The sequence below is a fragment of the Zootoca vivipara genome, chromosome Z, assembly GCF_963506605.1.
Source record: "Zootoca vivipara chromosome Z, rZooViv1.1, whole genome shotgun sequence".
Lineage (NCBI taxonomy): Eukaryota > Metazoa > Chordata > Lepidosauria > Squamata > Lacertidae > Zootoca > Zootoca vivipara.
This window is the reverse complement of record NC_083294.1, coordinates 29,953,831-29,969,303: the sequence shown is the minus strand read 5'-3', so window position 1 is coordinate 29,969,303 and position 15,473 is coordinate 29,953,831. Positions and strand designations below refer to the sequence as shown.

Genomic DNA, 15,473 nt, shown 5'->3' with positions numbered 1-15,473 from the left:
TGCAGCGGTGAAGAGGATAAGCCAGGCTCAGAGTATTCTGGTCAGCTGCATGGATCCCCCACTGGGGTATGGGGCCCTTGGCAGATCCCAATCCTTGCCAACCCTTTGCACAAGTTCTGACCTGGAAAGAGAAGTGTTAGCCGGCAGCTGTTACGTACAAGGGAAATGAACAGAGATTGAGTCAGGCCAGGAGTTTCCCCTCCTGGATGAGTCTCCTGGGGCTGCCTCTGGTACAGAGATAGGCCAGGAGGAGCCTCTGCAGAGAAGCAAAGTCTTCATACTGTAGCTTTGATCTAGATTGTCACAGACTTTCTGTTCCAGGGTATCACGCTGAAGCTGAATGAGAAGAAGAGCTGTATGGTGGCCAGAATCCTCCATGGAGGCATGATCCACAGGCAAGGTAAAGAGCAGTAGCAGGCCTGGAATTTATTTATTTTTAATCCCTAGGAACTAGCGCCAATAGAGGCTGATGTCTATTGGGCAGAAAGGAAGGAGACCCAACAGTTGGCAGAGCCTGAGCCCAATTCTACTTTGGAACCAACTAGTTCTACTTTTTGTGTCTCTCTTCCTACCTCCTGAGTTCTGCAGGCCAGGCCCACTTATTAATTTTATTTATTTATTGAATTTTATATACCTGCTTCCCTAAAGCCGGAGGTCTCAGGATGGTTCACAGAACAAAATCAAAATATAAAACCACAAAATGTATACAGTAGTACCTTGTAAGTCGAATAGCTTAGTTCCCAAACGTTTTCACTCCCGAATGTCGCAAACCCAGAAGTGACTGTTCCAGTGTGCAAACTATTTGTGGAAGCTGAGTGTCCAATGGGGCTTCCGTCACTTCCGATTGGCTGCAGGAGCTTTGGTTTTCAAACATTATGGAAGCTGAATGGACTTCCAGAATGGATTCCGTTCGACTTCCAAGGTATGAATGTAATCAAAAGCAACCACCCAATAACTTCTTGGGTGACAATCCTGTCATTTCCTCCTCCAGCTCCCGGTTGCCATAGACTCTTGGATTTATTTATTTTTGTCCCTGTCCGAGAATATGATGAGATTTTACACTGCATGGAAAGGCAAATTCTTCCTTTCCCCATTAGATGGAATGGAGAGTTTCCCTTCTGCCTTTAAAATAAAGGTGTTTTAGTGGTGGGGGAAGAGATAGGCTTGGACAACTAAGCACCCCGATGGAGATCAGAGTAGATCTCTCTTCCTTGTACCAGAGAGCAAGGAGTTTGGGCCAGTGGTGGGACCTCTGCCTGGTGCTGCTGTTCATTGCTGGACATTTTCCCCTCCATCACCAGTTTCTCAGCTGCCAGGCCTCTGGTTGTGTTGCGCTGGTGAGCAATGGTAGTGGTTTTGAACGGGATCCAAGCCAGTGTGTGGCTTTGATATGCCACCCGCCATGTTAGATTACGAGGTCAGGCATTGCATTTTGCTTATTCCAGTATGGTGGGCAAGGGCGCCAACTCCTGGGAGCCGAGCCCTTTTGGGGCCCACAGTCATAGGGTGGAGGCGGCCAAGCGCTGAGCCAACTGCAGTGTGGCTTCAGTGGCTGGCTCCTCCTCCTCTTGCTGCTGCAGCTGCTGTGGAGTGACAGGAGGGTCAAAGCAGCCCCCTGCCATTGACAGCAGCAGAAGGAGAAGGCACTGGCCATTGAAGCTGTGCTGCTGTCGCATTCGGCTTCACTTCCAGCTCCTGGTGTTACACATGTGACATTGCCCCCCCCCCGGTGGTGGGCTTGGCTCTCATTCAGAAGTCTTGCTAGCGCCCAGGTGAGTGACTGCTAGAAGCAGCATGGCTTGGCAGGATGAGGCCAGTCAGCGAGGAGGCCTTCTGAGTCCTAGAGCACTTGCGAATTCCCTGGCCATGCCTCTTCCCGATGCTGGGCTTGAAAGGAGCCACCCTTCCCTCCTGTCCAAAACAACTGTTAACTCTCTAAGGAAGTTACAGGTAGGTAACTTCTGACGTAGTCGAAACAAAAAATAAAAAAAATCCTTCCAGTAGCACCTTAGAGACCAACTAAGTTTGTCATTGGTATGAGCTTTCATGTGCATGCACACGAAAGCTCGTACCAATGGCAAACTTAGTTGGTCTCTAAGGTGCTACTGGAAGGAATTTTTTTATTCTCTAAGGAAGAACTTAGGAAGTGAGCTCCTTTTGCATGAATAGCAGCAGTAGCTCAAGTATTGGGTTCACCGTGTGTTTTTATAAAAGCAAACCAATTCTGAAGCATTTCAGGCGTATTCACTCATGTGAATTCATAGTTTAGTTTTTTTTTTCAGTTCAGTAATGCGAGTCTCACAAGTACCGTACCATGTTTAAACTGCTTCTAGTGATGTGCTTTTTAAAAAATTGTTTTCATTTTTACTACAGTCTAGTAAAAGTGTAGCCTTTGCCTAGTCCCAGGAGTTGCCAGTGTGGTGCCTGTTTATCAGCAGCTGTTGTCCTCTCTAGCTACTATTTAGACTCTTGTCTGCTGCTGTTGGCACTGCCTTGCTTCATGAGGTCCATGTCTCCTCTGGCAGGCTCCCTTCATGTGGGGGATGAGATCCTAGAAATCAATGGGAAGAGTGTCGCCAACCAATCTGTAGACCAGCTGCAGAAGATACTGGTAGGTACCAGGGATGGAGGGAACTGAGTTTTCTCTTTCAGGAGCAGCAATCTGCTGTGATTCTTCCTGACCCTTTAAAAGATAATTGAGCATGAATTATTCCAATCTGTAGGAGCCGGTGAACCTTAGGTTCCATCCCCCCCACCTCTTTGTTTTATCATTTCTCCCAGCTAAAAAAAACCCAGCAGGAAGTTAAAGTGTTCTTGCTGGGAGCCTCTTTTGACTTTGCCTTGAAATCAGCAAGGTGTAGAAAAGGACTGGGCTCATATGAAAGCCAGAAACAGGCTCGACTGGAATATCCTAGAGATCCCCAAAGCCGGCAGTAGCCCAGATTCTTTACTGCATAGATGGGCAACTTGTGGCCCTTTGGATGTTGTTGGACTAGAAACTCCCATCCGGTGTGGCCAGTGACCAGGGATGATTAATTACTGCCTCGTCTTAATGGGATTTGTTTCGTTTCGTTGTGTACCTATGGATGTTTATCTTTTAATGTAACTGGTTTTTATACTTTGTAAACTCCTTAGAAGCCTAGTTTGGCAACAGGCAGTACATAATTGATGATCTTAGTAGTAGTCCAACAAACACGGGGAGATTCAGAGGTTGCACCCCTCTGCTCTGTGGGCACAGAATGCCCGGGCATCTCTGCACTGAAAGCTAAGTATAGAAATTTAAGATGGGAAAACTAGGAAGTACCATCAAGGAAGTACCATCTCTCTGTCTCTTATGCTTTTCATAGTTGCACTGAACTTTAGCTGGTGGAGCTTTTCTCAGTTCTAGGAGACAGGTTGCAACTGCAGAAGCGCTGAGCTATACAAGAAGAGGTTGTGATCTACGTTGTGTGGCTGATTTAGCAGAGGTTGATTCTCTCCTTTTCCTTTGTCCATCAGAAAGAAACTAAGGGAACCATTTCCCTAAAGGTCATTCCCAACCAGCAAAGCCGCATTCCTGCCCTCCAGGTAGGTGGTAGCACTTCCACCTTCAAATCAGTGGATTGGTTGCATGAGCTTAAATTCTGTGCCTCTAAGCCAAAAACTCTGCACTGCAGAAAAGATGAATTCAGCAGCTGGTATTTAAATTAGGTGCATATTCGTAATCCCCCCCCAGCATTCTGCTTTTGCCTAATCATGGAGTGGGAGAAAGAAGGGTGTGGAGTCAGGATCTGTGCCTGACCATTGGGAATCCTATGCAGTCCCCACCACCCCTATCCTAATCCTTTGATCATCACCACACACTTAGGGCCACATTCACACCATACATTCAAAGTTCTGTGATGCCACTTCAAACAGTTTAATGGCTTCCCCTAAACTAAGAATCCTCGGTACACTGTAGTTTGTCAAGGATGCTGCGAGTTGTTGGGAGACCCCTGTTCCTCTCAAAGAGCTACAGTTCTCAGAGTGGTTTGACAATCTATCCCTCTTCCCAGGGAACTCTGGGAGTTGTTGGAATAGAGATCTCCAACTCTCAATGCTCTTAACAAACTATAGTTTCCAGTATCCTGGGGTGGGGGGAGGATGCCATGGTTGTTTAAAGTGCAAAATTGGGCTTTAAATGTACGGTGTGAATGTGGCCTTGGATTGCTTGAAAAGGGGGGTTTGGTATGTTTATGGAAAATAATTGATCTATCACCTAATTTCCTCCCAAGCTGCACCCAACTGCCTTAATCCTGGTGTCATTGGTAGCATCTGGTGCAGGGCAGGTAAAGACTGTTTGGTGTTGGCTACAAACCTTGGTGCCTTTGCCTGATTTTGAACTGCGAAGGCAAAGGAGAAAGTGTCACCTGATGTCATGGTGGCGTCGGTTGATTCACACGTGGTTGGTCAGGCGGGTGGCTGAACAGAAAGGGCACCCACCCTTGGGTTAGAGTCTTTTTCAGCTGAAGGACCACATTCCCTTTTATTCACCTGTCTGGGGCTGGGCCCAGTCATGGGTGGAGCCAGAGGCAAAAGCGGGCATGGCAACTGATGTACATATTCCCTGTGTATAGTAGGGTGCTTTATACACAAGCAAGCAAGAGGCATTATCGATGGACTTCTTTCACCCAGGTGAAAGAGGTGGAGCAAGGCCCATGAGAGGTGTGCCTGGGAAGAGTCCCTAGGGCCAGACAGAGGTTGGAGGGTCGGATTTGGCCTCTAGGCCTGAGGTTCCCCCACACCTGCTTTGGATAGCCAAGGTGCTGCCTTCCAGATGTTGCTGCTTTTCATCTCCCATCCTCCCCTGACCATTGGCCAGGATGGGAGTTGTAGCCCAAAAACCGTGTTGGCAACTCCTGACTTAAAGCTGCAGAAAGGTATATTCACCCATAATTTGCCTAGTAGTCCTTTTAGCCAGACATGTGAGTGAGCAGAAGTTAACACCTGTCATGGTAATATAGATAGCCAGACAGTTCCCAAGTCATCCATTTTTGCTGGGCCATATAGGAATAGCATGCTTATCGCCTTCTCTCTCTCTCTCTCTCTCTCTCTCTCTCTCTCTCTCTCTCTCTCTCTCTCTCTCTCTCTCTCTCTCTCTGTGTGTGTGTGTGTGTGTGTGTGTGTGTGTGTGTGAGAGAGAGAGAGAGAGAGAGAGGAGAGAGAGAGAGAGAGAGAGATGAGAGAGAGAGAGAGAGAGAGAGAGAGAGAGAGAGAGAGAGTGTGTTTGGGTGCCTTTTACCTTTGTGCTCAGGTGGCGCTGTGGGCTAAACCACTGAGTCCTAGGGCTTGCTGATCAGAAGGTCAGCGGTTTGAATCCCTGCAACGGGGTGAGCTCCCGTTGTTCACTCCCAGCTCCTGCCAACCTAGCAGTTTGAAAGCACGTCAAAGTGCAAGTAGATAAATAGGGACCGCTACAGTGGGAAGGTAAATGGCGTTTCCGTGTGCTGCTCTGGTTTGCCAGAAGCGGCTTTGTCATGCTGGCCACATGACCTGGAAGCTGTACGCTGGCTCCCTCGGCCAGTAAAGCGAGATGAGCACCGCAACCCCAGAGTCGGTCACAGCTGGACCTAATGGTCAGGGGTCACTTTACCTTTATAGTTCCCTATCAGTTGCCCTCCAAAGCGGGATCTTCTCCTCTTCACTCTTTCGTGCTGTTTTGTCACCCGCTGACACTGTATGGGGATGTGGTATGTGAGACCGGTCAAGTTCTTCCTGAAGAAATCAGCCCACTCGTGGTACTGTTGAGGCTGTGCAGCTGTTACTAAGACAACATAGAGGCCTGTGCTGTGCTTCTGTTGCTAAGACAATGCAGATGCCTGATGTTGTTGTGCTGCTGTTTTCCTTCCTGGGCTGTTAATTTCCCAGGGTCGGGGTAGCTGTGTTCCTTTGTTACAGAAAAAACCAGTGGCAAAAATAAGAGACTTGTGGCACTTTAAAGTATAAGAGTATTTTATTGTGCCGTATTAAATTCTCAAATAAATCTGTTCTAAGATGCCAGGAGATTCTTTCTCTGCACCAATTCAGTTTTTTGAGGGGTGGGTGGGTTCATGAATGTGTCTCTATTTTGCCATTTTTGTACCCACATGATGCAACACAATGATTTGAGTAGTCCTCGAGTGAATTCTACCAGCTGCAGAACATCCAGCCAGTCGCTTTTCTCCTCTCCTTCTGAGTTTGTCTAATCTGAGGCAATTAGGCTGCTGTCCTATTTTTAGTGCTCGTTCCTCATTAATCATTTCCATATGGCAACAGCGGTGCATTCTTTGCTTTAAAAATAATAGTCAAATTCTGCACCAATAGAACCCACGTTTTTGGCATAAGGAAACGAAAAGAACAAACTGAATTTCTGCATCTGAGAAAATAATTTGTACAAATTAGACATGCTGTATCTGTATATTTTTGCTCATCTACTCATTATCAAAATCCATTCCCTGCCTCTCAAAATATTAAAGGGGAAAAATGCATGCAGCAGTCATCACATATACTGATTGTGGTCTCCGATCTTTGAGTGCTGGTCCTTATGTAGCCAGCAGGGAACAAATCCCGCACCCCCACCCCATGTGGATGACCTGTTGATCATTGGGACTTGATGCCCCGCATGAAATGGAAGACTACCAGAATAAAACTTACTCTGCTGCCCACCTTACAGTGAGCAGCGATAGGGCCAGGCAGATTTCTCTGTTCCAAATCTTGGACAGTACCACTGAAAATATCCTGTTTGGACGCCCACTTGCCGTATCTCTTCTGACAGGGAGGCCCAAAGCAAGGCTCTAGAAGGCAAACAGAGGTTTTTGGGCAGCAGGGTCACATGCAGAAAGATGAGTCACTTGTGCAATTCTACTCTTCCTACTCATAGGGATGGGAAAGTTAGTCCTCAAGCAGCTGAAGCCCCACCCTCTAACCACTGCTGAGCTCTCTGCGGCGATTATGCTGGTTTCTGGGATTTCACAATATGTTTCCCATCCACTCCCAAGCCCACAAAATGCATTTTCTCTCGCACTTCCCTCTGCCCTTCCTGGCCTATTTAACCATTGCTTGGAAAGCAGAAGCTGTTCAGGGGAAGCTTTTCCTTATGCGTGGGGACCCAGTGCTGAGAGAAATGCCCCTTCCTTAATGTCCTCTTACTCTGTAGCTGTTAAGAGTTGCCGTTGGCAACCTTCACTCTACATGAGATGGCCAGGACAAAGGATGGTGGGGAAGAAGCCAAAGCGGTAAATGAGAGACTAGTGTGCCTTGAGTAAACAGAAGTGCTGGTCTGGTGTGGAGATTGCAGCCTGGGTCCCCTCTGCACTATGATATCATCCTAAACTTTATTGCACTAGCCAAAGGCCATAGCTTCATTCACAAAGGGAACAAAAAGAAAAGGAACAGTAGCTCTGCAAGGGTTCTCACCTACCCATGCATTGAAGGAAGCCTGAGGAGGAACTGTAGCTCTTTGAGCATATACTTTCCCAGGCTTTATCCCTGGCATCTCAGTTTTAAAAAATGTGCCAGGTGAGCACTGTACATGTGTACAGTGAGCAATTTTTACCTGGAAATGCCCCCGCCCTGGCCACAGTCCCCACTTGGATCACTCCATCCCTTTCTGCAGTTCCTCTTGTTTGTTTGTTTGTTTGCTTGCTTGCTTGCTTTGAAAGAAACGCAGATGGGCAAAGTGTCTAACCTGGTACAAGACAACTTTCTGTGTTTCCTAAAGTGTAAAGGTAACATGAGAAGGGGGGTGGGGAGGAGTTTGAAAGAGAATGGAATTCCAGTCCTGGCAGTGCTTTTTTTCTAGGCTAAGAGGTGCCAGAACTCACCATGTATGCCTCCGTTGTTCTCTCATAAAGGCAATGGCACCTACCTGAGAGGTGCCGGAACGGAGTGAGTTCTGGATGAAAAAGGGTCCTGGGTGCTGGAATAGAGAAGGCACGTATTGGCACAACTAAAGCTCTGTTCAGATTATACATTTTTCAGAGACAAGGCTCCAAGTGCAGTCCTAACATTGCAAGTCTCTTAACCTTGCTTAAATACATTCAGGAGTGGGGCATAAGCTTGCACAATCATTCTTTTACTTTTCCTCCTCCCTTCTCCCTCCCTCGCTTTCCAGTACCAACCACAGTTTATGTTACTCCTATTAATGCTGCACGCCTTGGCCCACTAAAACAGAGGTTACCATATGAGCCAGCTACTATGCACAGCATTCAACTTGTGCAATAGGGCTTCCCCCCTTCTCCTCCCATGGAGTCCTGCTCCCCCCCAACCCCAGAAACCCTGAACAGTGCACAGGGGGAGTAGAGGAGGGGTGTTCTGTCCGACAAGCTACAATGCTTGCCCTAACGGAACCACCGCCATTGAAAACTATAGTTTGTGGTGGGTTTGCAAGCCAGGATTTTGAGGGAATGTGGCTTTTGTTAACTGTGGCATGTACTGGTTTGCATGCAATGTGAGATCATGATGATGCGTAAAGAGCAATCCCCATCGATATTAATTGGACTGAACTTTCAGCATTTGAGCCTATAGTTGTGGAATTTGTGTTTAATCCAGAGTTTAGCTGTATTAAGGAAGTTCCTGAAAATCCTGCAACAACGTAGCCCTTGAAGCATGTCCTTTCAAGCGAAAAATAAAAACTAAACCGTGTGTCTAATTTTGAAGGTATCCAAGAATAGGCATTTAGGCCAAGTGGACTCATGTTCTGCTTCTGAAACAACAAATTGCTCTTGGCAAATGCTGATGTTCTTGTTTTTTTGTTTTACAATTTTACAATTTTAGGGAGGCTTTAATACTCAATTTTTTTCTCTTCCAGCTAAGCAGTTAAACACAATAGTCCTTGTTCACCGCAGCATGTATTTCATGTTTCACAAGGGAAGTCTTAAGACCTAAGAGGTCAGCTGTGTATCCTGCTAACTTCAGATAATAAGCTGTCCATCTATTTGGCAGCAGCTTTCTCTACAGTGGCATAAGCAATGGCTGTATTGCAAATCAGTAACATCATCATCTTCTTCTTCTTCATCATCATTATTATTAATAATATACTGTAGACAGACTTACAAACAATTACTAAAATTTTGGCTGCCCTACATTCCAGTCCTTCTTGCATCCAGTTTAACCCCTTGCCTGCCTAAGCAGTGCTACCTCCTGCAAGTTGAAGGGTATTTCCTGACTTTAATCTTGAGCTCTGGTTCTTTCTCTCGCTACAGATGTTCATGAAAGCCCAGTTTGACTATGACCCCCGGAAGGACAGCCTGATTCCTTGCAAAGAAGCTGGGCTGAAGTTCCAAACAGGAGACATCATTGAGATCATCAACAAGGATGATAGCAATTGGTGGCAGGGCCGCGTGGAGGGTTCTTCCAATGGATCCGCAGGACTCATCCCTTCCCTGGAGCTACAGGAATGGTATGGCCTTTAGATGAGGCCCCTGCCTGCATAGTGCCCATCCCAGCTGGATCTCTTCAGGCTCCTCCCATCTTGTGATAGGATCTCTGGTGTTGCCTACAGAAGACATTTTCAACCTTTTCTGACCCAGGAACCACTTTTAACCCAAACATGCATTGGGGGACCATATTTTTTGCTTGGTGGTAGTGCTCCTGTTACAAAGACCAGTGGCCTGCAGCATCTTGATATTGGCATTTGGCTTCCTTGCCTTCTCTTTTCATGAGTATTCAAAACTCTTAATTCCACCCATTCCAGTTGTGGGTTTTACATCAGCCCTAGAGCCTGTCTTCAATGTAGCAGAGTGCACTGCAAACCACAGACTCTCCGAGACAGAAATAATGCTATAGATTTGTTGGCTTCAGAAGAGCTAAGGTGCTCCAGAGGCCAAAACAAGACCTCAAATGTTTGAGGCAACCAATGCGTCCTCATTTTGACCTACGAATCATTACATTTGCCTTTTGATGTTCCTGACGATCCATGCTTCAGTTCTACAGAACAGATGTGGGGAGCCTTTTGCCCTCCAGATATTGCTGAGCTTCAACTCTCATCACCCCTGGCCATTGCTTGCTTGGGCTAATGGGAGTTGGAGTTCTTCCTGTTTGCCGAATGCTCTCCCTGGGGAGGCTTGCCTGGCACCTTGGATGAAGGGCAGTATAGAAATTAAATGAGGTAATTATCCTCACCATCATTCAGCAACATCTGAAGGGCCAAAGTTTCCCCACGTCTGCCATAGAAAGTCCTCAGATTTGTTGTTCCTCTCCCCCCCCACACACACTTTGAAGGACAGAGATCATTGCCTTTATTAAGCCATCAGTTGGTCAGGGAAAGGGAAAGAGGAGGCCTGATTTTATTGCCACTTTCTTCTTACTACGACATACCTTTTCCCCTTTCCTGCAGGCGCGTTGCAAGCATGCCCCAGGGCAACCCCAGCGAAGCCCAAAGCTGTAGCCCTTTTGGAAAGAAGAAGAAATGCAAAGACAAGTACCTGGCAAAGCACAGCTCAAGTGAGCACCTCCTTGTCCCCCTCCTCCACTGTTGTCCCACATTCCTTTTTTTCCACAAGGGGGTCCTGCCTTCAGGGTGAAACCAGGGGTTGGGAGCTTCTAGTTGGTGGATCAAATTTGGCCCAGCACAGGTGTTAATTCAGCCTGGGAGGCTGTTTTCCCCAAACCACATGCACCATATGAGATGTCTGGTGCAGGGCAGGGAATGATGCAACTGTTCATCAAAAGTTCCTCAGGGGGAAGATCCATGCAGAAGGCAGGCTTCAAGTCACCACCAACATTGTTCAAGCCTGTGGAGCCGTGGTGCTTCAAAGCTCTTTGCAGGCCCTGCATGGTGCTTTGAAGTCATGACGTTCATCTCCTGGTGTCATTGTGATGTCAGGTGATTGACAGGGTGTGGGGACCTTTGGGGCTCAGTTAAGGATCTTCTTTTCTGTCTCTCTCTCCTAGTTTTTGATCAGTTGGATGTGGTGTCCTATGAGGAGGTGGTGAGACTGCCAGCTTTCAAGCGGAAGACCCTGGTGCTTATAGGTATCCAATTGCACAGTACAACCCACGTAGCTGACTTGTCTCTAAAGGATAAAGGAATATTGAAATATGTAGCACGTAGTCAAAGCTATATGTGCTCTTATACCCAGCCCCACTCCAGCAGCCAATGGATTTCAACCCAGGGCTAGTTCTACTCTGAGTAGACATGGTCAAGTGAATGGACAAAAAAGGATTGTGGAGTGCGGAGATGAGAGGCTAGATAAGGTCATTTATATTCTGGTTAAAGCTGGTCAGTGGTGTAGGTTTAAGATGGTCAGATAAGCGTAGGGAATTGATGAATTGGTCTATGTCTGCTCTTGATCAGTTTTTAATGAGTTCACCTATAACTGTCCTGTCCCATTTCTGCAAATGATATTGATATAAAGAAGTATATAACTACAGCATGTATTTTGTGATTATTCATAATTAAGAATTTTCTCAGTGTACACATTGCTTAACACATTACGCACATGCACATGCACATGTGCACAAACACAAATTACACACTTTGGTAGTATTTTTGGTTGGGGTATCACAAAACATGAAGGATAATAGCATTCTGATCCAGCTCACTTAAAAATATGCAGACCGAACAAAGTTCATGCTTAAAGAGAGGGCAAAAGAGGCTGTCTTTGACGTTATGTTGTGATGTGTCCTTTCCCTGTCGTAAGTGGAAGTTCTTCGGTTATGAGAAAATGTAGCTGGAGCATCATTTTCCTTTTGTTGTTTTTCTTCCTTTCTTGGGACAGGGGCCAGCGGAGTTGGCCGAAGCCACATTAAGAACACCCTGCTCAGCAAGAACCCGGAGAAGTTTGGATACCCCATTCCATGTAAGTCACCCAGAACCCAAAATTTTCCACTGTGGCATTTATTTAGCGTTGCTTAGCCTCTGTCCCAGCTTCTTCCTAGAGTTGCAAGTTAGCATATGTGCTCCTTTCCCCTCTCCATATTATCCTCACAACAGCTCTGTGAGGCAGGTTAGGCTGAGAATTTAGGACTGGCCCAAGGTCACTCAGTGAGCCCTGTGGCTGAGTGGGAATTTGAACCCTAGTCTCCCAGGCTTATGTCCAGCACTTGAACTACAACACCAGACTGGCTCCATTGCACGTTTCTTTCAGTTGCAGTGTGTCACCAAAGTAGCATATAGTATAGAAGACATTGCGCCGCATCCAATGCTGGTGTGCTGCTAATGTAGCAGACCTCCTCTTGTATAATGTAACTTTCCCCTCCTCTCTTCTCTGTGCACCGTCCAAACCTGCCCCAAAGCATTAGCGGTCTCTCCAGAACAGATTTAATCAAACACTGTGCCTAAGCATGCTCATCCAATAATATTTTAAAAGGACAACCTCTGTCCACTGCACTGAAAGATGAGCATTAAAACATCCCCCCCCCACAACTCTCTAAATTAACGGTGAAAGGCCTGTGTGAATAAAAGTGTTTTAGTCTGGTGCCCACTGTGCTTCCCTGAGAGCATTCCAAAAACATGGGGGCTACCACTGAGAAGGCTGGTTCTCATGTCAGCACTTTCCAACATGCGGAGAAGGTCCTCTTCTGACTAATGCACCCTGCTCTTCCTCCTCCACTTGAGATTGTAAAAAATTCCAGTTGTGTTCTTCCTTCCCCAAGCTCCCAAATAACCCAAACTGGACCTGTAGGCAGATTTGCTACCTCCTTTCAGCAGCCCAGCTCCCATGTCTCTCTGTGCCCTTTTTCTGCAGACACCACCCGTCCTCAGAAGAAGAACGAGGTGGATGGGAAAGACTACCACTTTGTCACCACGGAGGAGATGACAAAAGACATCTCCGCCAACGAGTTCTTGGAGTTTGGGAGTTACCAGGGCAACATGTTCGGCACCAAATTTGAGACTGTGCACAAGATTCACGAGCAGGACAAAATTGCTATTCTGGACATTGAGCCACAGGTAGGAAAGTGCAGCCTGCTGCTTGGGGGGAAAAATGAAGCGTTCTGGGAGAACCTTTAGCTTTGGGATGGGGAACATGTGGTCCTCCAGATATTGTTGGACCCCCTCCATCTCTCAACATCCCCAGCTACTTAGCCCTGCTCCACAGTTTAGCTCGTTGCAAACCTTTGTAAAGGGACGAGTGCTTAGGAGCCAGAGGTGGAGGAGAGGGCGAAATTAGCCACAAAATGTTCCATGCTGAAGGTGCACAGGAAGGGAATGGGAGTAGGAGCAAAGGGAAGGGGATTGGTAAGTGAACAGCAGCTTGTTTTAGCTTCTTCTCTGCCCCACTGAGCCCAGGGTAAAGTGCTAAAGAGACAGGTATACTTAAACTCCTTGACAACCTGGCATGGGCAAATGAACAATGCAAAAGTCAGAGTTGTGCACATGTTTACTGAAGTGCAAGGACTGCTGATTTCCTTGCCTCACTTTTTTTGGACACATTCGCACCGTGTATTCAGTGTGGCTTGAAACTGGGGGGGGGGGTACTGTGTTAGCTTTGTCTCACAAGTCAGAGGGGAACTGTAGTTGTATTTTAGATGCATTAGTGTGTTCCCCTTTTTCTTGAAGAACAAAACTGAAAGGAAAAGATACTGCAGGAGCATCTTGCCCTAAAATGAGTAACGCAAGTCTGCAGCATCCTGGACAGGCTTGTCATTCAGGCAGGCAGGGAGGCGTGTGGGTATGCAGCCTTTTAACTTTGTAGGAACTATGCCCCAATGGCTCTCTTCTTTCCCCCCAGACACTGAAGATCATCCACACAGCTGAGTTCTCTCCTTTCATTGTGTTCATCGCTCCCACGGACAAGGCAGATCAGGTAAGAGGTGTCAGTGTTACATTAGGTGTATGACATCTCCTTAAGCTCCACCCTCATAGTAGTTGTACCTTGGTTTTTGAACAGCTTAGTTCTCGAGTGTTTTGGCTCCTGAATGCTGCAAACCCAGAAGTGACTGTTCCGGTTTGTGAACTGTTTTTGAAAGTCGAACATCCGACGGGGCTTCCAATTCAGAAGCCATGCTTTGGTTTCTGAACATTCTGGAAGTCGAACAGATTTCCAGAATGGATTCTGTTCGACTGTGTACCTTTAGATATGTCACACCTAAGCCTCTACTATGGAGTGCCTGCATGTAGTAGTAGATTCTGGGGCATGTTTCCTTAGAACACTATGACAACTTTCCCCTGCCTTAAAATTTCTTCCGTACCTCTTGTCAGAGTTTAATGAAGCCAAGATCTCTTTTCCCTTAAGAAGCAATTTTCGGTAGAGTGGGTTTAATCTGGCTTTATCCACTCATTCTGCCATGCAGTTCCTTTGATTTAGAGCACGTAAATTGTTAGGGATCACCAGATAACCTAGTAGCTAGCTTGGTGCCCTCCAACTCTTGTTGATTTCAGCTCGTCTTATTCCTGTCCACAGGCCATACTGTGGGTGGGGTTGGACTCAATTATCTAGAAAGTTACAGGTTGCCCACCCCTAACGTCTGGTGCCTGCTTGGATTCTTGCAGGATCCTTATATTACTCTAAAGGGTAAAGGGACCCCTTGACCATTAGGTCCAGTCTTGACCGACTCTGGGGTTGCGCGCTCATCTCGCATTATTGGCCGAGGGAGCCGGCGTACAGCTTCCAGGTCATGTGGCCAGCATGACAAAGCTGCTTCTGGCACACCAGAGCAGCACATGGAAACGCCGTTTACCTTCCCGCTGTAGCGGTTCCTATTTATCTACTTGCACTTTGACGTGCTTTCGAACTGCTAGGTTGGCAGGAGCTGGGACCAAGCAACAGGAGCTCACCCCGTCACAGGGATTCGAACCGCCGACCTTCTGATCAGCAAGCCCTAGGCTCAGTGGTTTAACCCACAGCGCCACCTGGGTTACTCTACAGGTTGCTAAATTCCCAACAGCCGTCCTCTCATACAAGTGACGGAATGGAATGTTAGCAGATTATTTATAGTTATAAGAATTTTCTATAATGACATCTGATATTGATTTTAGCGTAGTGCCTAAATTTTTAATCATTATCTGAAACTGTTCTTTTTAATTGTTAATATTTGTCCTTGTGAGCTGTGAATTGTGTTTTATTATTTGTGGCTTGAACGATTCCGCTGTTTTATTTGATTTATTTTGTTGTGTTGTGTTTTATGATGGGCGTAAAGCCGAATAAACATCCTGATTGATTGATTCTTGCGGGGGGGGGGGGGATTACGTAGGTGTCCTTGATTTGATCCAGCAAAGGAGGCAGTGCGGGGGGCAGTGAACTGATTAGTATTAAAAGATCCTAAGTGTTAAGAGGTCTGGTGTTTGTACACATGAATTAAAATGCAGAGCTAATGAGTGGACCATGGGAATTATATCACTAAGGCAGCCACCCATGACTAATCAGCACATTTCAAGAACCACGTACATGCAACCTACCCATTTTGCAAGTTTAGCAAAGTTCTAGGCTGCATCAAGGCCGTCACACATAGAACTGAGAAACCCCGCAAAGTGTACAGAGCAGCTTCGGCTAGACTGCCTACCCGATGTCACTAACTGTGCGAACAATTCCTCT

At 46.6% G+C, this 15,473-nt stretch overlaps 1 protein-coding gene across 1 annotated transcript in view; it reads left to right on the top strand.

Moving 5' to 3' along the window:
- Positions 1 to 15,473, top strand: part of MPP1 (MAGUK p55 scaffold protein 1) — a 34,656-nt gene that overhangs the window by 17,575 nt on the left and 1,608 nt on the right. The window contains exons 3-11 of the mRNA XM_035113325.2: positions 322 to 400; positions 2,526 to 2,611; positions 3,499 to 3,567; positions 9,201 to 9,397; positions 10,334 to 10,440; positions 10,891 to 10,971; positions 11,718 to 11,798; positions 12,687 to 12,889; positions 13,671 to 13,745. Coding sequence (XP_034969216.1) covers positions 322 to 400; positions 2,526 to 2,611; positions 3,499 to 3,567; positions 9,201 to 9,397; positions 10,334 to 10,440; positions 10,891 to 10,971; positions 11,718 to 11,798; positions 12,687 to 12,889; positions 13,671 to 13,745 — 978 coding nt within the window. The remainder of the gene's footprint in view (positions 1 to 321; positions 401 to 2,525; positions 2,612 to 3,498; positions 3,568 to 9,200; positions 9,398 to 10,333; positions 10,441 to 10,890; positions 10,972 to 11,717; positions 11,799 to 12,686; positions 12,890 to 13,670; positions 13,746 to 15,473) is intronic.